A 19,630-nucleotide genomic window follows, 5' to 3' on the forward strand; every position below is an offset into this window, starting at 1 on the left:
CTATTTCCCCGCGTCTCTCTGCCGTTGTTCGAGTTTTGCGAGTAATTTCCCAGTTGTAACGGTTACTGCGTTTGCGTAGGTCAATTGTGGTACCGCGGTTGCCTTCCACTGCGTTCTGGAAACTTCGAATCGGTTGAAGCCCCAAATGGAAGTTGCGTGCATTCTGTGTAATGCGACTAGGGATTGTTTTTCCCAGATATCTTCCTGTACTTTCAAGTAGTTCTTGGAATTAGATAGAACAATTCCGAGGTACTTATAGTCCGACGTTATAGGTACTGAGCGACCCTGTATCTCGAGCCCTCCGCAGTCCGTTTTCTTGTTCGGAGAGAAGACGACTATGGCGCTCTTTTTTGGGTTGAATGTAATGTCGCGCTCGTCTCCAAATTCGCTCGTTATTTGGAGGAGTCTTCGCATTTCACTACTGTTAGTTGCTATTAGTACGAGATCGTCGGCGAACAGGAGGCCTGGGATTTTGAAAGAGCTATCCTCTTTCAAGTCCCATTGTGAACGATTGGCCACCTTCCCGAAGAGCGGGACGACCTCACGCTGGCTAGGAGCTTCCATTCTCATTGAGAAAATGCTTGCTCTGCCGTCCGATCCGATCGATCTTTCGGCCCCCGATGGAGCTCAGAATGATTGACGCATTTGTCTTCAACAACATGGCGGGATATGGCGAGAGCGATCGCTAGCTATCCGGTGTTCTCTCCTCGGATTTCCTCGAGTGACTTAATAGATGCCCCAAGGGGAACGCCGAAAAAGGGTCGCACGGTCTCCGGCCGAACGCTCTGGTGACCGTTCTCCGGTCGTACATTGAAAGCCTCATAGCCATCATTCGGAATCTACAAGAATGAGAAGCCTCGGGAAATGTGGGGAGCCATCTCGATAAGATCTCTGAATGAATGCCCAATATATGATCTCAGCCCGGTCCGGAGCCCCGGAACTGAGGCCCCGGTACTGCTCGAGACTGACTCTCCGGCGATATCCGCGGCATTTTCCGCCTCTGAATCAAACAAACGCGAGAACAGCCTCAATTTGAAGTTTGCCGCGTGTTTTTCTCCTTGAATGAACGCATGCGCTCGGCCATCTTTTTGTAAGAGAATAGTCCGTGAGTTGGGTCCACAATTCTCGAATATTTAGTCTGTTTATGAACGTCATATCCCATGCGATTGGTCAGAAGATATCGTCGAAGCATCGATTGAAGGTTCCGAGGTCAGTACACGTGAACAGGTGGTTGAATCCTCGAACAAGTCGAGCATTTCGAAGCGATGCTTGACCAGGCTCATATCGTAGCGTGCTTCTAGTTGGCTCTAGTACAATCGTATCGCGCACTGGAATATCCTAGAGTTCGTCCGACGTCGGACTTAAGGTCTCTCGTTTCATTTACGACGCTGAATACGTGGCGCAGCGTGCAGGGCTAGGCCTCTATAGGCCTGAGATCCGGTTGCCTAGTCGCTGGTATTGCGAACGTTCGTTGTACTTTCTCTTTGTGGGAAGGATGTGGATGAAACAATTCATTTATCGGTCGAAAACGCTGCGGTATTCTGTCGACGCCGACCGCGATCGCTGCCATCCTTGTCGGGTGCGTGTCGGGACATCCTTCCCGATAATAGTTGCATCGAGTTTATAAGGATTGGCTATTTATAGACCTGATCGCCATCATAGCAGCAGCAGCAGCATCACCCCCGGGGTGGTACGAGTGTGTGGTGCTTAACAGAAGCTTGAGGGCGAATGGTACCAAAGTTCGAACACGTCGAAACTTGGGCTGATCTCACTAGGATTAGTCTAGAGTTCGGATATTGGCTCGATCGAACGAGTCCAGTGACGCAGCGCAGAAACAGAAACAGACAGCCGAGTGTGGTACCTTGCCCTTCGGCATCCATCCGACAGCGTCGCAGCAGTCCTTCCGCTGTTGTTCGGCCACCCCCACCCCGTCCTCGAAATGCTCTCTGTGTCTTTCATGGTTTCGTCGATATGAGGGTCCAGTCGGAGTTCCCCGGTACTCGATAGTTTCCCGCTGGACTGTGGGAAGTTCTCCCTCCGCCGTAAGGTGAGCGCTTGGCACGCGATTCCATCCGTGAGCTGTTCGTTGTGGTTGCCAAGAACTCTCCGCTCGGCTCGTCTGCGGCAGCAGTAGCAACAGCGCTTGAAGTGCACTTCTACTCTATTCAACTCGCTGACCGATGCGGAAGTTGAATTCTACTCTTTGATCAATGACAGGCGATATCTCGACGAGGAACGCGGTCGCAAGCTGGAAGTTGGATAATACTGGCTTCTCGCGTAGATACGCATCGATCTCTCATTGAGAAAGTTATTAGAACAAGCATGATCTCGACATCGATTTTTATTTAGCGGGAATCATCGATTTCACATCGACGAACTCCTCGTCGAGCGAAACGAATAAGATTGCGTTAAGTGTTCCCGATTGCGTCGATCTGTACGAGCGCGGTCGACTTTCGACTGACGAGAAGGATCTGATCCCGGTAGCCGCGGATGATAATTCCCCTGACTTTGCGCCGCTCGTCGAATGTACCGAGCTCCCGTTTGACAAACCGAACGAACTTCAAGAACTGCGACAATAAGTTTGAGCTTTTGCGGTCGCTTGATCCGGCTCCGTTGCGGTGATCTCTGACACAGTGTCTCCGGGACACGACCGAAAGTATCCGTGTGCGTTTCGCGAGGAATTCGGTTCCGGGAATTTTAACGAGATTTATTGGCTCGGTCCATTCGATTGCTCAAGCACATGCCCCGAAGCATACGATGTGACATTCTAAATTTTTTCCGCTCGAGAAATAATTTCTCTGTTCTCGTTTTTTTCAGCTCGAGTTCGTACGGGGATCCATCGACTGACAAATAAGAGAAGAAATACAAGATCATCGAAGTATACCGTAGAGCCGGGAAATCTCCGACGGCTGGAGATTCGACTCGTCGCTAGTGCAGTCGAATAGCCGTAGAAATCAGCAACATCAGCGTGGAATCTTTTCCTTCTCCTAACCGGAAGTCCGATAGGAAGTAGGGCAAAGCAATTCTCAGTGCCCGTCGGTTACGTCTGAATGATCTCTTCGCGAGTTCCCCGTGTGTCCGAAAGTCTGGCCGCCGCTGAGGCCCCCCGTGAAAGGCCGCTTCAGGGCTATGGAAACAACCAGGGCCAGTAGAAACAGCCAGCGAGCAGCAGCGGCCCAGGTCGCCCAAGTCCACGATTCCCAAACAAGCGGCTCTGGTGGGAGAAGGCGGCCGAGCCACGAGGCAGCGGCTGGTAGTCCCATAGGGGGCGCCCACCCCCTATCTCGTCCCGTCGTTTTCGACGAGCTCGTGACCCCCAACACCACAACATCAACCCAGGGTACGTTTGCGTTCTGCGACTGGGTCCTTGCTAGGTACCTATCCATTTGCTCGATTCTTCGTTAGCGTCGTCAGGGAGGGGGCGGGGGCGGTCAACTCATCGATGTTTGGGTTGGGTTGCGAGACCCGGCAGGGCTCGCCGATCTCTGCGACCTGTGATCGAAGGGGGAACTAGCTGTGACTGCTGGATTGTGGTCTCTGAAGAGCAAAGCTGTATTCTAAGGGCGTCTCTGCGGCTCTGCCGAGCGGTTGACGGGGACGGACCGAGTGGATTAGCCCGTCGGCGAGCCTCGAGCGGGGGTTGAGTTCAACTGGTCAGTCGACTCGATGACTGACTCTTCGACTGACGGATTGGACGAGATTGACCGGCGGAGGGGACGAGAGACTCTGACGACAACGCTCGAGAAGAGATGGATCTCTTTGTCTAAGATTATTTCGGCATCTCATTTGCACATCTCTCTCCGAATCGGAGAGCCACCGCCGGCCTCCCTCTCTCCATAATCCACTTTCTTATGCATTTTGTGGGATCGTTGAGGGTCCTCGGGAGTTCACTCTCCAGCGTGCTTTGCTCACTGTAGTACTTTGTGTATGAGTGAGAAATTCGTTGCAGGGTCCTCTCTAGTCCCGGGACAGGCGACAAGTCCCGTAGGAAGGAAGAGGAAGTACAACACGAGATCAGCTTCTCGAGGTGAAGAAGCCCCAGCGTTGAAGGAATCGCTCCCAAAACCCAGTCGCTCCAATTCGCAATCAGAAGAAGCACAAGCGGCTGCAGCGGCCCCCGAAGAGCAGAAGGCAGTCAGTGTTTCGAAAAAAGCCCGAAAAAGTTCTTCGCAAAACGCAGCAGGTTAGTTGCCCGAAAACCTTCGGTGAGGGACCGCGTGATTATTCCCGGCGGATCACCCCTCCCTTCTCCGCGTACCAGAGTTCACTCCGCGTTGTCATTATTGTTCAGCATCTCAATTAACAGCGCTTCGGTCGTTCACTTCAGGAATTAGCCGACAGAGCGGTTCCGGTCGACGGAAATCGGGAGCGGCTAACACGCAAACGACTTCAGCTGACACGACGGGCTCTTGTGCCTCAAGCCACTCGCAGCACCCCTCGGGCTCACGCTCAGCTCTTTCTGTGGCGGCGGCGGCAGCGGCGGCGGCAGCTGCAGCAACATCTGCACTCAATCCAAGCGCCGAGGGCACACACGCCTCCAGCACGGGCAGCAGTAGCTCTAGACAGAACTCGTCGCATCGGGCACATCAACCACGTAATTTCGGTTTCCGAATGTCTTCTGGGGGAAGGCAAAAAATGCACCAACAGGTACGAGTCCTGCCCGGAAGTGCTCTAGAAGAACATGTCCGCTCCAGGGAGCGCGAAAGATCCACCCGATCGGGTCTGGGTCGCGGAGTTCAAGCCGGAAGTCTCATTTTTCACTCTTTACCCCACAGAACGAGCCCATGGAGAACGATTCACAGTCTGGGGGCGAATCCGTCCAAAACAATAGTAACAACAACGCAATGGATGCCCAATCCGCGGCCGGCGCTTTCGGTGAAGGTACGTAGCGGTCTCGTTATCGTCGTAAACCTCGCGGAATCCGACAAGGAACTCGCGCTCTCTGACGCTTATCGTTGACGTGGAAGATTTCGATGCGTTCTCATCGAGGAACTCTATCTCGCAGGCGGATCGACCGGCTCCGGAGAGGATGGCGATAATCGGCTACGGGAACTGCTCGAATCCAGGGGAATCCCACCGCACCTTCTCGGAGCCCTGGGCCCTCGAATGCAGCATTTCCTGCATAGGTACGTGTAAGTATCGTTCTGAGATCGGAGACAGGAAATCGATAGAATGTGGCGCCAGTTCTCGTCTTCCGCCCTCCCCCCTCCTTCCCCTCCGTCCCCCCTGAACCCTTTCCATGACGTTTTCTTCTCCTTCGACAGAGGTACCATAGGCGGCGTGTCGAATCTGTCGAGCGGGAACACCAGGGCGACGCAACTGCTCGAATCGTTGCGGTCGACCGATCAAAACGACCAACTGCAGGGTGTCATAGCGATGTGCGACACGTTGATGATGGGCAACGAAGACTCTCTCCCTGGTTTCCCCTTCAAATCTGTGATTCCCGTTCTCGTGGAGTTGCTGTCGGGACCGACCGATGGACGAGCTCCGAATTTCGAGATCATGCACCACGCGTGCCGAGCGCTCACCCACATGATGGATACTCTGCCGCGGAGTACGGGTCTGATAGCCGAAAGTATCCCAAAATTCGTCGAGAAGCTCGAGTCGATCCAGTGTATGGATGTCGCCGAACAGAGTTTGACGGCTCTCGAGATGCTCAGCAAACGACACGCGAAGGCGATACTTCACGCGAACGGTGTAGCCGGTTGTTTGGGTTTTCTAGACTTTTTCTCAATCAACGCGCAGAGAGCGGCGCTCACCATAACGGCCAACTGTTGCGCACACCTAGGCCCAGAGGATTGGTCGCTCGTGAAGCCCAGCGTACCTCTTCTATCTCAACGATTGGATCCTATCAGCTCCGATAACCCTGATAAGAAAAGCGTAGAGTGCGTCTGCGCAGCTCTATCGAGAATCGTCGAAGCATTCCAGGGGAATCCGGAGGTCCTGCAAGAGGTACGAATCCCTTTCATGTTGTCCTGGGCGCTCAAGGAATCCACCGAGTCACGCTCGGCATTGGTACGGGGGACCCGGCTCGGCATCGCCTCGCGAACGAAAACTGACACTTTGATTTTTCTCCAGATGGCGCCCCGATCCACTTTGGATTCGATCCAGGCCCTTCTCCTCCGCCATCCGCCCCTCGTTTCTTCGCACACGTTCGTCATAGTTATTCGAATGCTCGCGCTGCTCTGTCAGGGATGCCCTTCGATCGCCGGTGACCTCCTCGAGAGCAACATTGACGAGACGATACGTCATCTGTTGGTCGGCGCTGATCGAGACGACCTCAAGGAGGCACCTGAGCTCTTGGCAAGATCGCCCCAGGAGCTCTATGAGATCACCGGGTTGATCATGGAACTCATGCCCCGTCTTCCGGACGACGGTGTTTTCAGGATCGATAAACTCCTATGGAACCCTCAGGGTTCGCAGGGCTCCCACAGCAGTATCACGAGTCAGGCCCAATGGAGGTAGGTTGAGCCGTTGTCTCCCTGATTTCCCCTCACTCCCAGCAGAGAATTTTCCGGTGAACGTCTAACCGAGGGTGCGAGGAATAACGAAATCGATTGTCATTCGCAGCTGGCAGGACAACAACATGGAGTTCCAACCTTACTCGTTGGTGGACAGTCGGTGCATCGAATCCGCGCATGACAACGGCGAGGAAGAAGTCACCCTCTCGATCAACGGGAAGACGTACGCTCTGAACTTCTCCTCGTTGCAACAGACGAGTGAAGACAGCGGAACCTCAAGGGCCATCCGGCGGACCGTCACGAACGACGGAGCGTGCTCGCATCATTCTACCAGCGCCAAGACGAAAACTACCACAGTTTCCAACACCAAAGACGTGCGAAAAGATTTCGTCAAGGAGAAGCCCGAAGTTATCGCCAAATTCGTTCACAGTCTCATGAACATTCTCTACGAAATCTACGGCAGCAGCGCCGGTCCGACCGTCCGCCATAAGTGTTTGCGGGCCATGTTACGCATTGTATATTACACCGATTCAGCGACGCTCGGAGGAATTCTTAAAGCCGACTCGGTCTCGAATCATCTCAGCCAAATGCTGTCGGCCCACAACGACATACGCGTTACCGTCATGGCGCTCCAACTCACGGATATCCTCATGCAGAAGATGCCTCAGATGTTCATTCATCCCTTCAATCGCGAGGGGGTCCTGCACAAAATTTCCGAGCTCTCCCTGCGGACCGTTGAGCCCCTCGAACTGGTACCGACAGCGAGCCAAAGCGGCGACATGTCGTCGTCGGGATCCTCGCCCTCGGGCTCTGGTGTCGAACCGTCGACGTCGGCCGAGAGGGAAACGGACCCCCAGCAGCAGCAACAGCAGCAACAGAACGCAGCCTTTGGACAACGTATTTTCGGCGATATGTTGAAACGAAAACGCACTTCGGGTGCTGCCGCAAGTGCAAACGATAAGAAGAGACCGTCCGATTCACGCGGGAAAGACCCGAGGAAACCGAAGGGCCAGGAAACGAAGCGCGCCGGCCCCGCCACAAGGAGCAGACTTTCAGTTCATGGTGATTTGGAAAGTCCAGAGGATCAAGCCCCCAAACCGTCGAGTTCGGGACAGGACTCAACCCCTGGCTCCTCGAATTCCAGTCCCGTTTCGCTGAGATTCGCGACCAGCAGTGCTCGCCTTCTCGGTGAGCCGGAGTCAAGCCACTCGAGCAAGAAGAGTTCCGCCTCTGGCGGTGCAAGTTCAGGTGGAGGTTGCGCAGGAGGCGGTGCAGGCGGAGGGGGCGGAGGAGGAGGATTCCTCTCGATGGTACAATCTCGTTTCGGTAAATGGGGTAATCAGAGCCCGAGCGCACAGCCAGCGGCAAGCAGCAGCACGCACGTGTGCGACCAACAAGTTACTCTGCACCAGCAACAAAAACGACACAGGCAGCAAGTGGTCCGACAAGTCAAACAGTGGATTCATCACGAGAGCATTTGTCTCAAATTGAACTATTTCGCCAACTACACACAGCAACTGTGTACAAGCACACTCGAGAAGCTCGAGAGCGCGGTGGCTCTAGTCAAGGTGGGTTTGGGCTCCGTTCCACGGACGTAGTATATGGTGATAGTTTCCGCGAGCTCGAGCCTTCCCCAGGAAATTACAGCATACAATTTATGACGAAGGAGCCCCAAGAGGAGCTTCTCCTGAAACGATTCGTTTGCTTTCGATTGCAGGCCGGACAAAACGACAGCTCAGCACTCGCGCAAGGCCTCAAGACGATCTGCGAAGTTCTCCAGGAGGGGGACGTATCTTCATTCGAGCTGATCCACTCAGGAATGGTTGCTGTACTCTTAGATCTCTTCGCTCAGCCTGGGTCAGAGGAATTTTCCCGCAATGCGAAAATCATGCTGCAGGTGTTCGCCGGAGTTGACACGGTGAGTAATGGACTCAATCGGAGTCCAAGGAGGAATCATTTTTCTATTCGAGGGTTTCATCGATGGAGATTCTCGAGGAATCAATTCTGCCCGAACTTCGAGTCGATGAGACGAAACAGAAACCAATTATGACTTTTTTCCCCGTTTCACAGAGCTTGAGTGCGTGCGATGCCCAAATCGAACCAATCGCAGTTCCCAATGCGACACCGCTCTTGAATCTAGTAACGAGACTCAACTCGTGCGTTTCGCAATTAGAACAGTTCGCGTTAAAGGTTCACGACGTACCCGGAGGTGTTGGTGGAACGCGCGGCACATCGGCCCTTAGGTTCTTCAACACGCATCAACTCAAGTGCAACCTCGAACGTCATCCCAGCTGCACGAATTTGAAGCAGTGGAAGAGCGGACCGGTGAGAATCGATCCCTTGGCTCTAGTTCAAGCGATCGAGCGATACCTTGTAGTCAGAGGATATGGCCGAGTACGCGACGACGACGACGGCGGATCCGAAGAGGATAATAGCGACGAAGACCTTGACGAAAGCATGATGCTCGGAACGTCTCAGGGCCACAACCGACACCGGTTGCAATTCCTGATCGGGGAAACCCCTCTGCAGTACAACATGACAGTGTACGAAGCCATAAAACAGTATTCCCATCTGTCTGAAGGATCGGCCCATTCGGAAGCCGATCTTTTTGACGTTAGTTTCGGTGATTCCGCTTCATCAGCTGTTTGGACTCAGACGCACACCATCTTCTACAAACCGGCCGCGTCGGAAGAGGTCGGACAGAACGGCCTCAACCAACGCAAGAAGAACAAGGGCGGCAGCAGCGGCAAGAAGCAATCTGTCAGAGACGATCTCTGGAACGAGGGCACCACTCCTCCGATCGCCTGCCCTATCGAAGGAGCGCTGGCGACAGGGAAAATGCACGAGACGAAACTGCATGACCCTTCGCTCAGCATGCTGTCACTGCTGCGGCTCTTGTACACCCTGAGCAATAACTGGGGCTCGCTGTATGGAGTGCATCACTTTGTCCCTGCTCTACAAGAAGAGGTATTCCTTAACGCCAAGATGAGCAACAAGTCTCTCAGACAGCTTCAGGACCCATTGGCTCTGATGACAGGGAACATCCCGCACTGGCTCAAGACATTGTCGGCATTTTGTCCCTTCGTTATGCCGTTCGAGACGCGACACAACCTCTTCTACAGTACCTGCTTCGATCGGTGAGTCTTTCAGTCGGAAATTATCTCTCCCAGCTCGGTCGAATGAAAGAGAGTCCTCTCCCAGTGGCTCCGAACGGAGAACTTCTGATTTATCGAGTCGTCGTCCCCCTTTACAGCGATCGTGCTTTGCAACGCCTTATGGACGCGAGCCCTGAGCTCCACGCCGCGGACTCATCGGAGAGGGTGACCCCACGACTCGACCGCAAGAAGAGGACCGTCAATCGCGACGATCTCCTCAAACAGGCCGAGATGGTCTTCAACGAGATTTCAATCAACAACAGTCGTGCGATGCTCGAGATTCAATACGAAAATGAGGTCGGCTCCGGGCTTGGTCCCACTCTGGAGTTTTACGCTTTGGTTTCGCGCGAACTCCAGAGGTGCGATCTTGAAATGTGGCGAAATTCAATGTCCAGCACGGATCGCGCCCTCTACCAGAAGGGTGGCGAGAAGAAGTTCGTCTTCAGCCCTGGAGGTCTCTATCCCAATCCCCTGCCGCGTAACGTCAAGTCATCGCAGCTCAACAAACTGAGAAGCCGATTCAAGATGTGTGGCAAGTTCGTGGCCAAGGCTCTCATGGACTCCCGTATGCTCGATTTGCACTTTTCGGTGCCCATGTTCAAGTGGATGCTCGGCGACGAGAAGACGTTGTCTCTGCGTGATATGCAACATCTGGACGAGCAATTCTTCAAACATCTCTGCAGTCTGCAAAGTCTCGTGGAACAGAAAAATCGTATCGTCGCTCAGAACAGGTGAATCAAAACGATCGAACACGATTATTGAGGAAATATACTACCTAATAATTGAATTTGTAGTCCGAGAGGACTCATCGTTGTCGTGCGCTCACTGCCCGTGTCTTCGCTTCCCACAGGAATGTCGCGGGACCAGCTCTCTCGAAAAGCCTCGAGAAACTCACGCTGGACGGATGTTCAGTGGAGCTTCTTGGTCTCGACTTCACCCTTCCTGGCTACGACATCGAATTGAAGAAAGGTGGCTCGAACATCGCGGTGACAATTCACAATCTCGATCAATACATCAAGCTCGTCGTTCACTGGACGCTCGTGGAGGGCGTTCGGCGTCAAATGGAAGCATTTAAGGAAGGATTCGAAAGCATCTTCCCCATCGAGTCCCTCGGTCACTACTTCAGACCCTCCGAACTGGACCGCGCAATGTGTGGAGACTCGGCTCTCTGGAGTCTTGAAGTGCTGCGAGAAGCGTGCAAAATCGATCATGGCTACACTGTCGACTCCCGAGCCATTCAATTCCTCTTCGAAATTATGGTGGAGTTTGACAAGCATCAACGACGCCAATTTCTGCTCTTTGTGACGGGGTCTCCCCGACTTCCAGTGGGCGGATTCAAGGCTTTGGTGCCCCCGCTTACAATCGTGAAGAAAACAAGCTCCGAAGGACTCTCATCCGATGGCTACTTGCCATCGGTGATGACATGCGTCAACTATTTTAAACTGCCTGACTACTCTTCGAAAGAGGTTCGTGCTCGCCCCGAAGCCCATAGGAAGGAAAAGGATCCGAGAAATTTCGCATGACAGGGTGATTCCTAAAATTTCCCTCCCTTACAGGTTATGCGTGATAAGTTGCTGATAGCGCAGTCTGAAGGACAGTGCTCGTTCCATCTGAGTTAAACAAAAAGGTCGTCTTAGATATCGAAAACCAATGACCATGATGGGAAAAATCTACCAGGACATCGCTAGCAAGGACGGCATGTGCGCCTACGGAGGCTGACTCAGTGAGAATCGTGAATTCCGTCTATGAGAGTTCACTCAATTGGAGAGTAGTCGAGCCGATTTCGCCGATTCGAATTCACATTTAAATTAAATCATCGAAACTGCAGCAGTAGCATGCAAATGAAAATCAAAAGGATCGATGGCGGGAGCGCGTTGCCCGACGGAAGCATCATACGAAAAATGTCAGGATTCTGGAGAAAAATCCACTGTTCTTCGATCTCGAGGCTCGCTCGCAGTTGTCTCGGGACGGATCCCGAGACCGATGGAAACGTTGTACAAAAAGGAAGAAAAACCTGGCCTCTTCCCTAAAATACACGATTGCGTAGGCCGGCGATTGAGTCCTTTCCTTCCCCGATTCTGACGTCAGATCGCGGAAGTATTCTTACGTGTAGTTGTTCCTTTCTTTTTCTTACAATTCAGGCAAGCGATAACCCATAGACTTACACGAATTTTCTCATTTACTCTCGCATACAAGGAAAAGATACTATCGGTGATCATCATACAAGTGTAAAATGTTTCATAGAGGTTCTCCCAATCGTTGGGATTTCCGCCCCCATGTATCAGTGCTTTTCTGTAGCAAAGAAAGACACCTGTACCACTCAGGAAGAATCGTTGTTTCGCTGGAGATTCGAGCCGTAATCGCAAGTGTATTTTTTTATGTCCCATGGATTACACAGGCTGCTGTTATCATGGCATGGCGGCACGAGCGCTGCAAAGCTAGGATATTCATAAGTAAGATTATGGTCGATGACTGGGGAAGCTGCACTCGAATGACTGCACCAGGAAGAAAGCGGAGGAAAACAAAACTGTTTGAAGTGATCTATATTAATACGTGAGCGTTTTCCATGCCAGAACGACGTCTTTTTTTGTGGAAACAAGAGGATGATCGACAGCTCAGCGTTTGAGACTGGCTTGACGGGGATATCGGGGCGAAGATCATTTTCCCGTGTGCCTCAACAATTTGCATGGACTCATCCATGTTGGGGAGCAGACACATTAAAGAGAAACGGGATCAAATTATCATTGATCAAGCGTCGACTCACCTTAGCGATCACCCCTCGATGATGATGGTATCGTTCGAATCATCACGATGATAATTGAGCAAGCTTCCAAGTCAGAAGAGCCCCTGAATCAATATTTCCCGGGGACGCCGAAACGGATATACGAACGTACTAAGGGCATTTTATTATGTTGCTGATTTATTCTGGAGATGCGAGTGAATAAAAAAGTATCGTCGTTGAAAAAAATCCCGGAAAAAGTCATCCTTTCTTTAGGGCCACCGTCTTCGTCCACATTGACTTATGAGCTTCGAATGCATCACAAAACAAATTCGAGCATGGTGCATATTTAGCACTAAGGTTCCTTATCCGATTTACAACTATCGGATATGGTGTGCGACGAGGGGTTATACATATAGGGGATCAACTCGAGGAGAAAATTATACCACGCAGATTCAGGGCCGACAGATGAGCAAATATGGAAACGTTCCGAATAGAAGAAGGCGCAATCCTCTTATCGGGTATCCAGAGGCGTAGCCGTTTTCGAGTTCCTGTGTTGTGCCAATTCCGAGTTCCTGAGTTCTGCGGACCGTTCGCGAATGTCGGACTCGGACTGTATGAGAGTTCGGAGGGATAATGAGCCATCGGTCCTGCTCGATACAGGGCTCGTGAGAAATTCACGAAGCACCGGCGGAAGAGCGACTTCCGCCGTCTTCGCCCACTTGGGACGCCTCCGACGCCAGCTATCCAATTCCCCAATCGATATATTCTAATCCGATTTAGCGAACCTGAACGCACATAACCCTCGGAATTTCCTCGTCAAACGATTTCGAACCGCGCGCCCCCCGTGCAGTCGATCGCCTACCTTGTTGCTGACACTGATCCAACATGGCCGCGCCTCACCACGTTTCGACTCTTTTTCACGGTAGCGGCCCGTCTGCGAGGGTGCCGACCACGGATTTCAGATTGAAATTCGCCCAAAATGGTGAGTATTCCAACGCGGAAGCATCGATCAAGACGCAGGGAGTCACGAGGCAGCTCGTGATCGGTAGAGATCGGCCGAGCGAAGATTGTTAGATCGATTCCGATGCAATATTTACACGCGCTGCCCAGCGTGGCGGCCGATGGCAGTTTCTTCATTAAAGGCCTCGTATAGCTTGTGGTGCAAAGAAGTCTCTAATATCGAGCTGATGGGCGCCATAAGTCGCTGGGCGTCGACTAATCTACCTTCACGGGTGTAACTGAAGGGAGCAGCTTGTGCTTCTACTCCATCGCAGTCGACCCAATCCGAATCCGCGAACGATCTCGAATAGACCAATGATCCGGATCTCTCTGTTCCAGGGTATCGACATCTGCCACAAGAACGAGCGTAAGGTTGTTCGCCGCAACCCGAAGAGCGACAATGTCTATCTTCGGTTGTTGGTGAAGTTTTACCGCTTCCTGGCTCGCAAGACGGACGCGAAGTTCAACAAGATCATCTTGAAGAGACTTTACATGAGCCACATCAACCGTCCTCCGATGTCGACTTCAAGAATCGTGAGTTTCAGTCCCGATGTCTCGCGAGAGAAATTTAGCACTTCCTCCAGCTGTCTGTCGCACGGGGACGAGCCCACACTCAATAAGCCTCCGACCTCCTAGAGCAACGAGCCTCTCCGGTTGGTTCTTAGCTGCTCGGCGTTCTGCTGCTCGGCTGATGGATCATGCCGGAGAGGTGCTCATGGGGACCATGGGTCGCGGGTGGGTCAATGTGTGGCAAATCGAAGCTTCTCCACCTCTGAGCTGTCGTCCGTAGACATGGAGGTTCAGTGTGACGCAGTGGGAAAGCAACAGAAAGCATTTCCGTGGGATTCCGCCACACGAGACTGATTCGCTCTTGGGATCGGACGGGGAAAACCCTCCCGGGGAACACCTAGATTGTTTGAGTAGTGGGATTTTTCCTCTCCAATAACATGCAAACCTGTCATCCGTATTTCAGGCAAAGCTCATGAAGAGGCCAGGACGTGAGGGCAAGATTGTGGTCGTTGTTGGAACCATTACGAACGACACCCGCCACTACGACATGCCTAAGGTCACCGTTGCTGCCCAGCGATTCACCGAGGAAGCCCGCAAAACCATCATTCGGGCCGGAGGTGAATGCATCACTCTCGATCAGTTGGCTCTTCGTGCTCCGAGAGGGGAGAAGACTGTTCTACTTTCCGGAAGGAGAACAGCCCGTAAAGCATGCCGTTACTTCGGTCCGGCTCCTGGTGTGCCAGGAAGCCACACTCGTCCCAGAGTCATCTCTAAGGGACGCAAGGTTGAACGCGCTAGAGGCCGAAGGAAGTCCAGAGGCTTCAAGGCCTAATTCGAGGTTGAATTTTTCGACCGGAGAATAAAGGATCGAAAGAAAACGACGAGTCGTCCTTTTCTGATTTTCCGGACTGAAATTACCCAAATATACAAGTTGGACATCGAGGATGTTTCCGCGATCAATCGCGGCATTCGGAGTCGATTCCTCACAGAGATGGAATGGAGGTCGCGGCAACTCGCGATTCGTACGAGAAGTGGCCGCGACGAGTCCACAGCTCTAATTACGATCCTTCTCGCTAACGATGAGCTTTTCGTTCGGGTGTGTAGAGTGCAGGTCCGCCTCTACGATACTTTTATTGTCAGATTCTGTGTTAGGAAAGGCACCAAGGCTACAAGATTCTAATAGATCAATAAAAAAATTGGAGACATCAGCTTAGCGGATGCCATCGTGACACCTTACAAATCACAGCGTTCTGTGTCCGCTGCCGAAGGAGCCGGGTCTCCCCCAGCTCTATGGTCTGCTGTCTCGGTCCTCGGAACGTCCCCCTCTCCGACGATCCGATTCTAAGATCCGCTCTCAGTTTTTCGTCGATTCACCGTCGACTCCCTGAGGGACTCGATTTCTTTCCGCGCATTTTTGCCTCGTATGACGCTTTCTACCCCGGTGTAGAATTTTCGGAATGTTTCGACGAAAGTCGCCTGGAAAACCACGAAGTTGTTTTCTTCCTGGACGTCATCAGCGGACCAGTGAAGGACTTCGAACTTCTTCTCCGAGGCGTCGACGTGCGTAGCGGCATGGCACGAGTCTCTGCCGGCTACGCCTGTCTCGACACGGAACTTCCCAATCGGCTTATTGGAAATCGGATTCAAAGCCTGGAAGGGTAAGAAACTCCACTGTACAAAGCAATCGGGGATTATCGTCCAAGGTTGATCGGATGGGCTCAACCTCCCGGACCCCAGAGAGCCGGTCGGAAATCGCCGACGCCGAGTCATTCGAGAAGTCCGATATACTCCATAGGATTAAAGTCTTGAAGAAGTAGTCACCTTCACGAGGAACCCTTTGAAGCTTCGATTTTTTGAAGCTGTGAGAGCCACCACAATAGAGTCATTTCCAGGAGTATAGGTCAGTTTAGATTGACGGACGGCGAACGGGCTCTCCTTCACAGGTTGGGCATGGAACCCGAAGTGAACCGGAGTCATTGAAGAGCATGAAAAGGAAGGAGCTCCACCTGGGAGAGCTACCGTACACTCGAGGAATAGGCACAATAGCACGAGAGCGCAGATTGTCGGAGCCATCGCGTCAAATAGCTGTTGGATTCGATGACTTCGAAGGTCAACAACTCCGTGCGGCCTTTGCCGATGAGATCTGGCACGTCGAGGCTTCACGTCAGCATCGATAACGTGTCGCGACATTCCACAAGTCTATCCCCACGCCGCCGCGGCACGGAGCTGGGCATAGGGATTCATTCTCGGGCATCTTCTCCGTCCGATGTCCTCCTCCTCGTTGTACCGGACGCCTGCGAACCGATAAGGTCCGATTCGCTTTTGCTAAGGCGTCTCATGCCTACCCGAGTTGAATCGAGCTCTCAGGGTCCCCATAGCCTCGGACTAACGCTCCTTCAGAATTTCTTCCTCGTGGTATCCATCGACCTGAAATCGCCGATTACAGATCGAAGTCCATCGATTCGATTCCCCCGTTTCAGGGAACCTCTTGATAATTCGCCTTTCACGAATATCTTAGCCCATTCAGCACGGTGTGCGAACCTGTTCGTTGAGGGCAATCAGCAATGACCGCCACCATCCCGGGAACGGAATCAGCGTTGGAGATTCTCCACTCGAATAGCCGCGCGCGCTTCGCTGCCATTGCAGTAGCCCGAGGAAAACATCTGACTTCTCTCCGGAAACCTCCGAGTGCTCTTCGCTCACTGTGCACGCGATCAATTACAGTCTCGCGCATTCTCGTTTGATTCTGCGGAATGTGAGTATCGTGTCATGACTGCTGGGAACGAGGATAACGAAGCCGAGACCTTCTCCTCAATCTATGAGCCTAGCGCAGTTGCTCGGCAATGCAGCTGACGGAGGAGTGTTGATCGCTTGACAGGGAGATTTTCAAGGGCATTGCGACACAAACTGTGTTCCATGAAATTCCGGGAAGATATATATCTGGGATAAGGCGTAGGCCCCTCAGAGCACAAATCGACGGGGTCTCTGTTGCCGTATCCCCGCCTTCGAGACTTTCAGGACCGGGAGAGACTCTGACCTCAGCCAATTGCAGAGACGGATGTGCAGAGAATGCTGAAAGCTTTCTTCAATATAGGCAATTCTGTTGCGGTCGATGGCGAGGCGAGTGCGGACTCTTGGTCGAAGCTCCGGTACCGAGGGTGTTCCCTCGCACGATTCGGTGTGAAGAAGCGAAATCCATCATTTTGAAGAGCTATTCGTCATTCACAGAGAAAAGCTGGTGCTGAAATGGCCAAAGTTTGCCTGATCGTCATCGACGGATGGGGACTCTCGGACACCGTGAAGGGCAATGCTATCGCCAATGCCACCGCTCCCGTGATGAGCGGATTCGCTAAGGCTGGACCGGAAAATTATCTCACTCTCGATGCGTCCGGCCTGGCCGTCGGACTTCCTGATGGCATGATGGGTTAGTGTGACTCGCAGCGGTCGCCCCTACCGGAATCGAGCGCTCAACAGCTTCGTCGATGAATAAGACTAGTTGGATGAGGAGTCAATCGGTGGGGGAGGAACTTCGGCACAGGATTTTAAGAGCGATTTTCCGACAGGTAACTCCGAGGTTGGTCATTTGAACATAGGAGCCGGCCGAGTCCTCTTCCAGGACATCGTCCGCATCAACAAGGATGTCAGCGCCAAACGCATGCACGAGAACAAATATTTCGCGGAAGCTTGTAATCGCGCCAAGGGCAAAAACGGTCGTCTCCATCTCATGGGTCTCGTTTCCGACGGGGGTGTTCACGCTCATATCGATCATCTATTCGCTCTCCTCGACGGAGCTCAGAAACTCGGAGTACCGAATGTATACGTACACTTTTTCGGTGACGGCCGCGATACCCGGCCGACGAGCGCCACCACATACATCAAACAGGTTGGAGTTTTGGACTCGTCAGACAACAATTTCTAATCGAACAAGTCCCCATCCAGTCTAAACTGAATTCGTTTTCGTACAAGGTGATCGACCGATTGGCCAGCACTGGTTTCGGTAAGCTGTCCTCCATCGTTGGTCGATACTACGCCATGGATCGTGACAAGCGCTGGGAGAGAATCCAGATCGCCTTCGAGGGTTTGGTCCAAGGCAAAGGCGAGAAAACATCTCTTGAGAACGTCATTTCTCTCGTCGAGGGCCGGTGAGTACGAGCTTCCTTCCCGAGGGTAATTTCGTTTAAGCTATGGAATTAATTCTCGACGGATCGTTTTTGTCTTATGACAGATACAACGCCGCGGACGTATCCCAGAAGCAGACCGATGAATTCTTGAAGCCGATCATTATCAACGAGGAAGGCCTGATCAAGGATGGCGACACAGTGGTGTTCTTCAACTACCGATCTGACCGTGCGAGGCAACTCAGCCAGGCGCTCGGCGAGAAGCCGCCCTTCGAAACTTCAGTCATCCCCAAGGTTGTATAGAAACGGGGCAACACGATGATTCCATGGACCTGTGTTTTCCTCCAGCTACAGTCTGGAGTCTTCCGGCATAATCTAAAGTCTTCCTCCCTCCCAGGATATCGAGCTCTTCACCATGACGCAGTACAAGAAAGAGTTCAACTTCAAGATGCTCTATCCCCCGGTCGTGCCCTCGAACGTGTTGGCGGAGTGGTTGGCGAAGAAGTCTGTGAAGCAATTCCACTGCGCCGAGACTGAGAAGTACGCTCACGTCACTTTCTTCTTCAACGGTGGTCAAGAGAAGAATTTCGAAGGCGAGGAGCGTTGTATGGTCCCATCGCCCAAGGTAGGCTGGAATTGGAGCGTCGTCGTTTCGACCTAGCGGGTTCTCCTTCTTGAACCGGAGCCGAACATTTGCTCCGTATGTGCGTCCATCGCTCACCGGATGAATCGCTTTCCAGGTTGCCACGTACGACCTGCAGCCCGAGATGAATTGTCAAGGAGTTGCGGACGAGCTGTGCAAGGCGATCGAGAGCGGGACGTACGCATTCACAATGTGCAACTTCGCCCCTCCAGACATGGTTGGCCATACCGGGAAGTACGATGCCGCTGTCATCGCATGCACGGCCACCGACAAAGCTATCGGACAGGTAAAAGAACTTCCGATTCTTCTCGATGCGAGAGCTCGATGTGGAATACTTCGCCCTTGATCCGAGTCCCCGATCTCAGTCTCGTCTCCTCCTCCTCCGAAGGTGGCAGAGTGCTGCAAGAAGAACAACGTTGTGCTCCTCGTGACTGCGGATCACGGCAACGCTGAGCTCATGATGGACGAAGCCGGAAACCCAATCACTCAACACACTACGAACCGCGTACCCTTCGTCATGCAGGTGCGCTCCTTTCGGAGTTTTGGCCTTATGTAGTTCTCTCATCATAGTGATGTCTCAGCTGTCTCACATACCATTGATCACTCCTCATAATAATGAAAAATCATCCTATAATTATTTGAACTAAGGCGTAATCTGAATTTGACTTTGTAGGGTGGCAGCAGGAAATTCGCCAAGCCCACTCATAATGCTGCGCTCTGCGATGTGGCACCGACGGTACTCGACCTCCTGAACTTCGAGAAACCCGAGGATATGGGCGGTGTCAGCCTCCTGCAGAAGTAAATCGAGCTCATGGCGGAATCCACGTACGGTGAGATCTTTCATCCGATGAGGGCTCTGAGAGCGCTCATTCTAGTCTAAGACGGAGAGCCGACTCGACGGATATGCACGATTACATCAGAAGCGGTACTTGACGTGATGAATACTTGTTTTCCTGCGATCGATGATTGATTCCGGTGGAGAGTATCTGATTTTAATTTAAATGAATAAAATCCGTTGATCA

The 19,630-nt window shown here is 52.5% G+C and overlaps 5 protein-coding genes across 5 annotated transcripts; 3 read left to right on the forward strand and 2 right to left on the reverse strand.

Annotated features, from left to right (window-relative positions):
* LOC108864168 (uncharacterized) lies at nucleotides 1-564 on the reverse strand. Its single transcript, XM_018639237.1, has one exon. The coding sequence runs from the start codon at nucleotides 562-564 to the stop codon at nucleotides 1-3; it is 564 nt and encodes a 187-aa protein (XP_018494753.1).
* Nucleotides 565-4,635: 4,071 nt separating this feature from the next.
* ctrip (E3 ubiquitin-protein ligase ctrip) lies at nucleotides 4,636-11,935 on the forward strand. Its single transcript, XM_029111245.1, is given in 12 exon segments — nucleotides 4,636-4,647; nucleotides 4,776-4,902; nucleotides 5,006-5,132; nucleotides 5,265-5,952; nucleotides 6,079-6,461; nucleotides 6,571-7,213; nucleotides 7,319-8,029; nucleotides 8,179-8,379; nucleotides 8,532-9,598; nucleotides 9,715-10,347; nucleotides 10,467-11,082; nucleotides 11,173-11,935. Coding segments are annotated over 12 exon segments (5,271 nt in total). The 3' UTR covers nucleotides 11,236-11,935.
* Nucleotides 11,936-13,242: 1,307 nt separating this feature from the next.
* Nucleotides 13,243-14,726, forward strand: RpL18 (ribosomal protein L18). Its single transcript, XM_003742551.2, has 3 exons — nucleotides 13,243-13,320; nucleotides 13,677-13,871; nucleotides 14,311-14,726. The coding sequence occupies exons 1-3, from the start codon at nucleotides 13,318-13,320 to the stop codon at nucleotides 14,677-14,679; spliced, it is 567 nt and encodes a 188-aa protein (XP_003742599.1). The 5' UTR covers nucleotides 13,243-13,317; the 3' UTR covers nucleotides 14,680-14,726.
* Nucleotides 14,727-14,938: 212 nt separating this feature from the next.
* On the reverse strand, nucleotides 14,939-15,956 carry LOC100900256 (putative ferric-chelate reductase 1 homolog). Its single transcript, XM_003742552.1, has 2 exons — nucleotides 15,669-15,956; nucleotides 14,939-15,497 (listed from the first exon to the last, which is right to left on the reverse strand). Exons 1-2 carry the CDS (start codon nucleotides 15,918-15,920, stop codon nucleotides 15,189-15,191), a joined length of 561 nt encoding a protein of 186 aa, XP_003742600.1. The 5' UTR covers nucleotides 15,921-15,956; the 3' UTR covers nucleotides 14,939-15,188.
* Nucleotides 15,957-16,500: 544 nt separating this feature from the next.
* Nucleotides 16,501-19,584, forward strand: LOC100900398 (2,3-bisphosphoglycerate-independent phosphoglycerate mutase). Its single transcript, XM_029111250.1, has 9 exons — nucleotides 16,501-16,602; nucleotides 17,076-17,271; nucleotides 17,411-17,730; nucleotides 17,814-17,989; nucleotides 18,073-18,259; nucleotides 18,363-18,590; nucleotides 18,706-18,894; nucleotides 18,997-19,131; nucleotides 19,282-19,584. Exons 2-9 carry the CDS (start codon nucleotides 17,094-17,096, stop codon nucleotides 19,408-19,410), a joined length of 1,542 nt encoding a protein of 513 aa, XP_028967083.1. The 5' UTR covers nucleotides 16,501-16,602; nucleotides 17,076-17,093; the 3' UTR covers nucleotides 19,411-19,584.
* The last annotated feature ends 46 nt before the right edge of the window (nucleotides 19,585-19,630 follow it).

The sequence above is a fragment of the Galendromus occidentalis genome, unplaced genomic scaffold, assembly GCF_000255335.2.
Source record: "Galendromus occidentalis unplaced genomic scaffold, Mocc_1.1 scf7180000077427, whole genome shotgun sequence".
Classification (NCBI taxonomy): domain Eukaryota; kingdom Metazoa; phylum Arthropoda; class Arachnida; order Mesostigmata; family Phytoseiidae; genus Galendromus; species Galendromus occidentalis.

What these genes read in the sequence shown, in the direction of transcription:
- RpL18 (XM_003742551.2), top strand. An exon ending in CGATGTCGACTTCAAGAATC is followed by an intron (nt 13,872 to 14,310) that starts GTGAGTTTCAGT and finishes TCCGTATTTCAG; the next exon opens with GCAAAGCTCATGAAGAGGCC.
- LOC108864168 (XM_018639237.1), bottom strand. Translation starts at nt 564, where the DNA reads ATGGAAGCTCCTAGCCAGCGTGAGGTCGTCCCGCTCTTCGGGAAGGTG.
- LOC100900398 (XM_029111250.1), top strand. Translation starts at nt 17,094, where the DNA reads ATGGCCAAAGTTTGCCTGATCGTCATCGACGGATGGGGACTCTCGGAC. An exon ending in ATTTCTCTCGTCGAGGGCCG is followed by an intron (nt 17,990 to 18,072) that starts GTGAGTACGAGC and finishes GTCTTATGACAG; the next exon opens with ATACAACGCCGCGGACGTAT. An exon ending in GTATGGTCCCATCGCCCAAG is followed by an intron (nt 18,591 to 18,705) that starts GTAGGCTGGAAT and finishes ATCGCTTTCCAG; the next exon opens with GTTGCCACGTACGACCTGCA.
- LOC100900256 (XM_003742552.1), bottom strand. Translation starts at nt 15,920, where the DNA reads ATGGCTCCGACAATCTGCGCTCTCGTGCTATTGTGCCTATTCCTCGAG. An exon ending in TCAAAGGGTTCCTCGTGAAG is followed by an intron (nt 15,498 to 15,668) that starts GTGACTACTTCT and finishes TTACCCTTCCAG; the next exon opens with GCTTTGAATCCGATTTCCAA.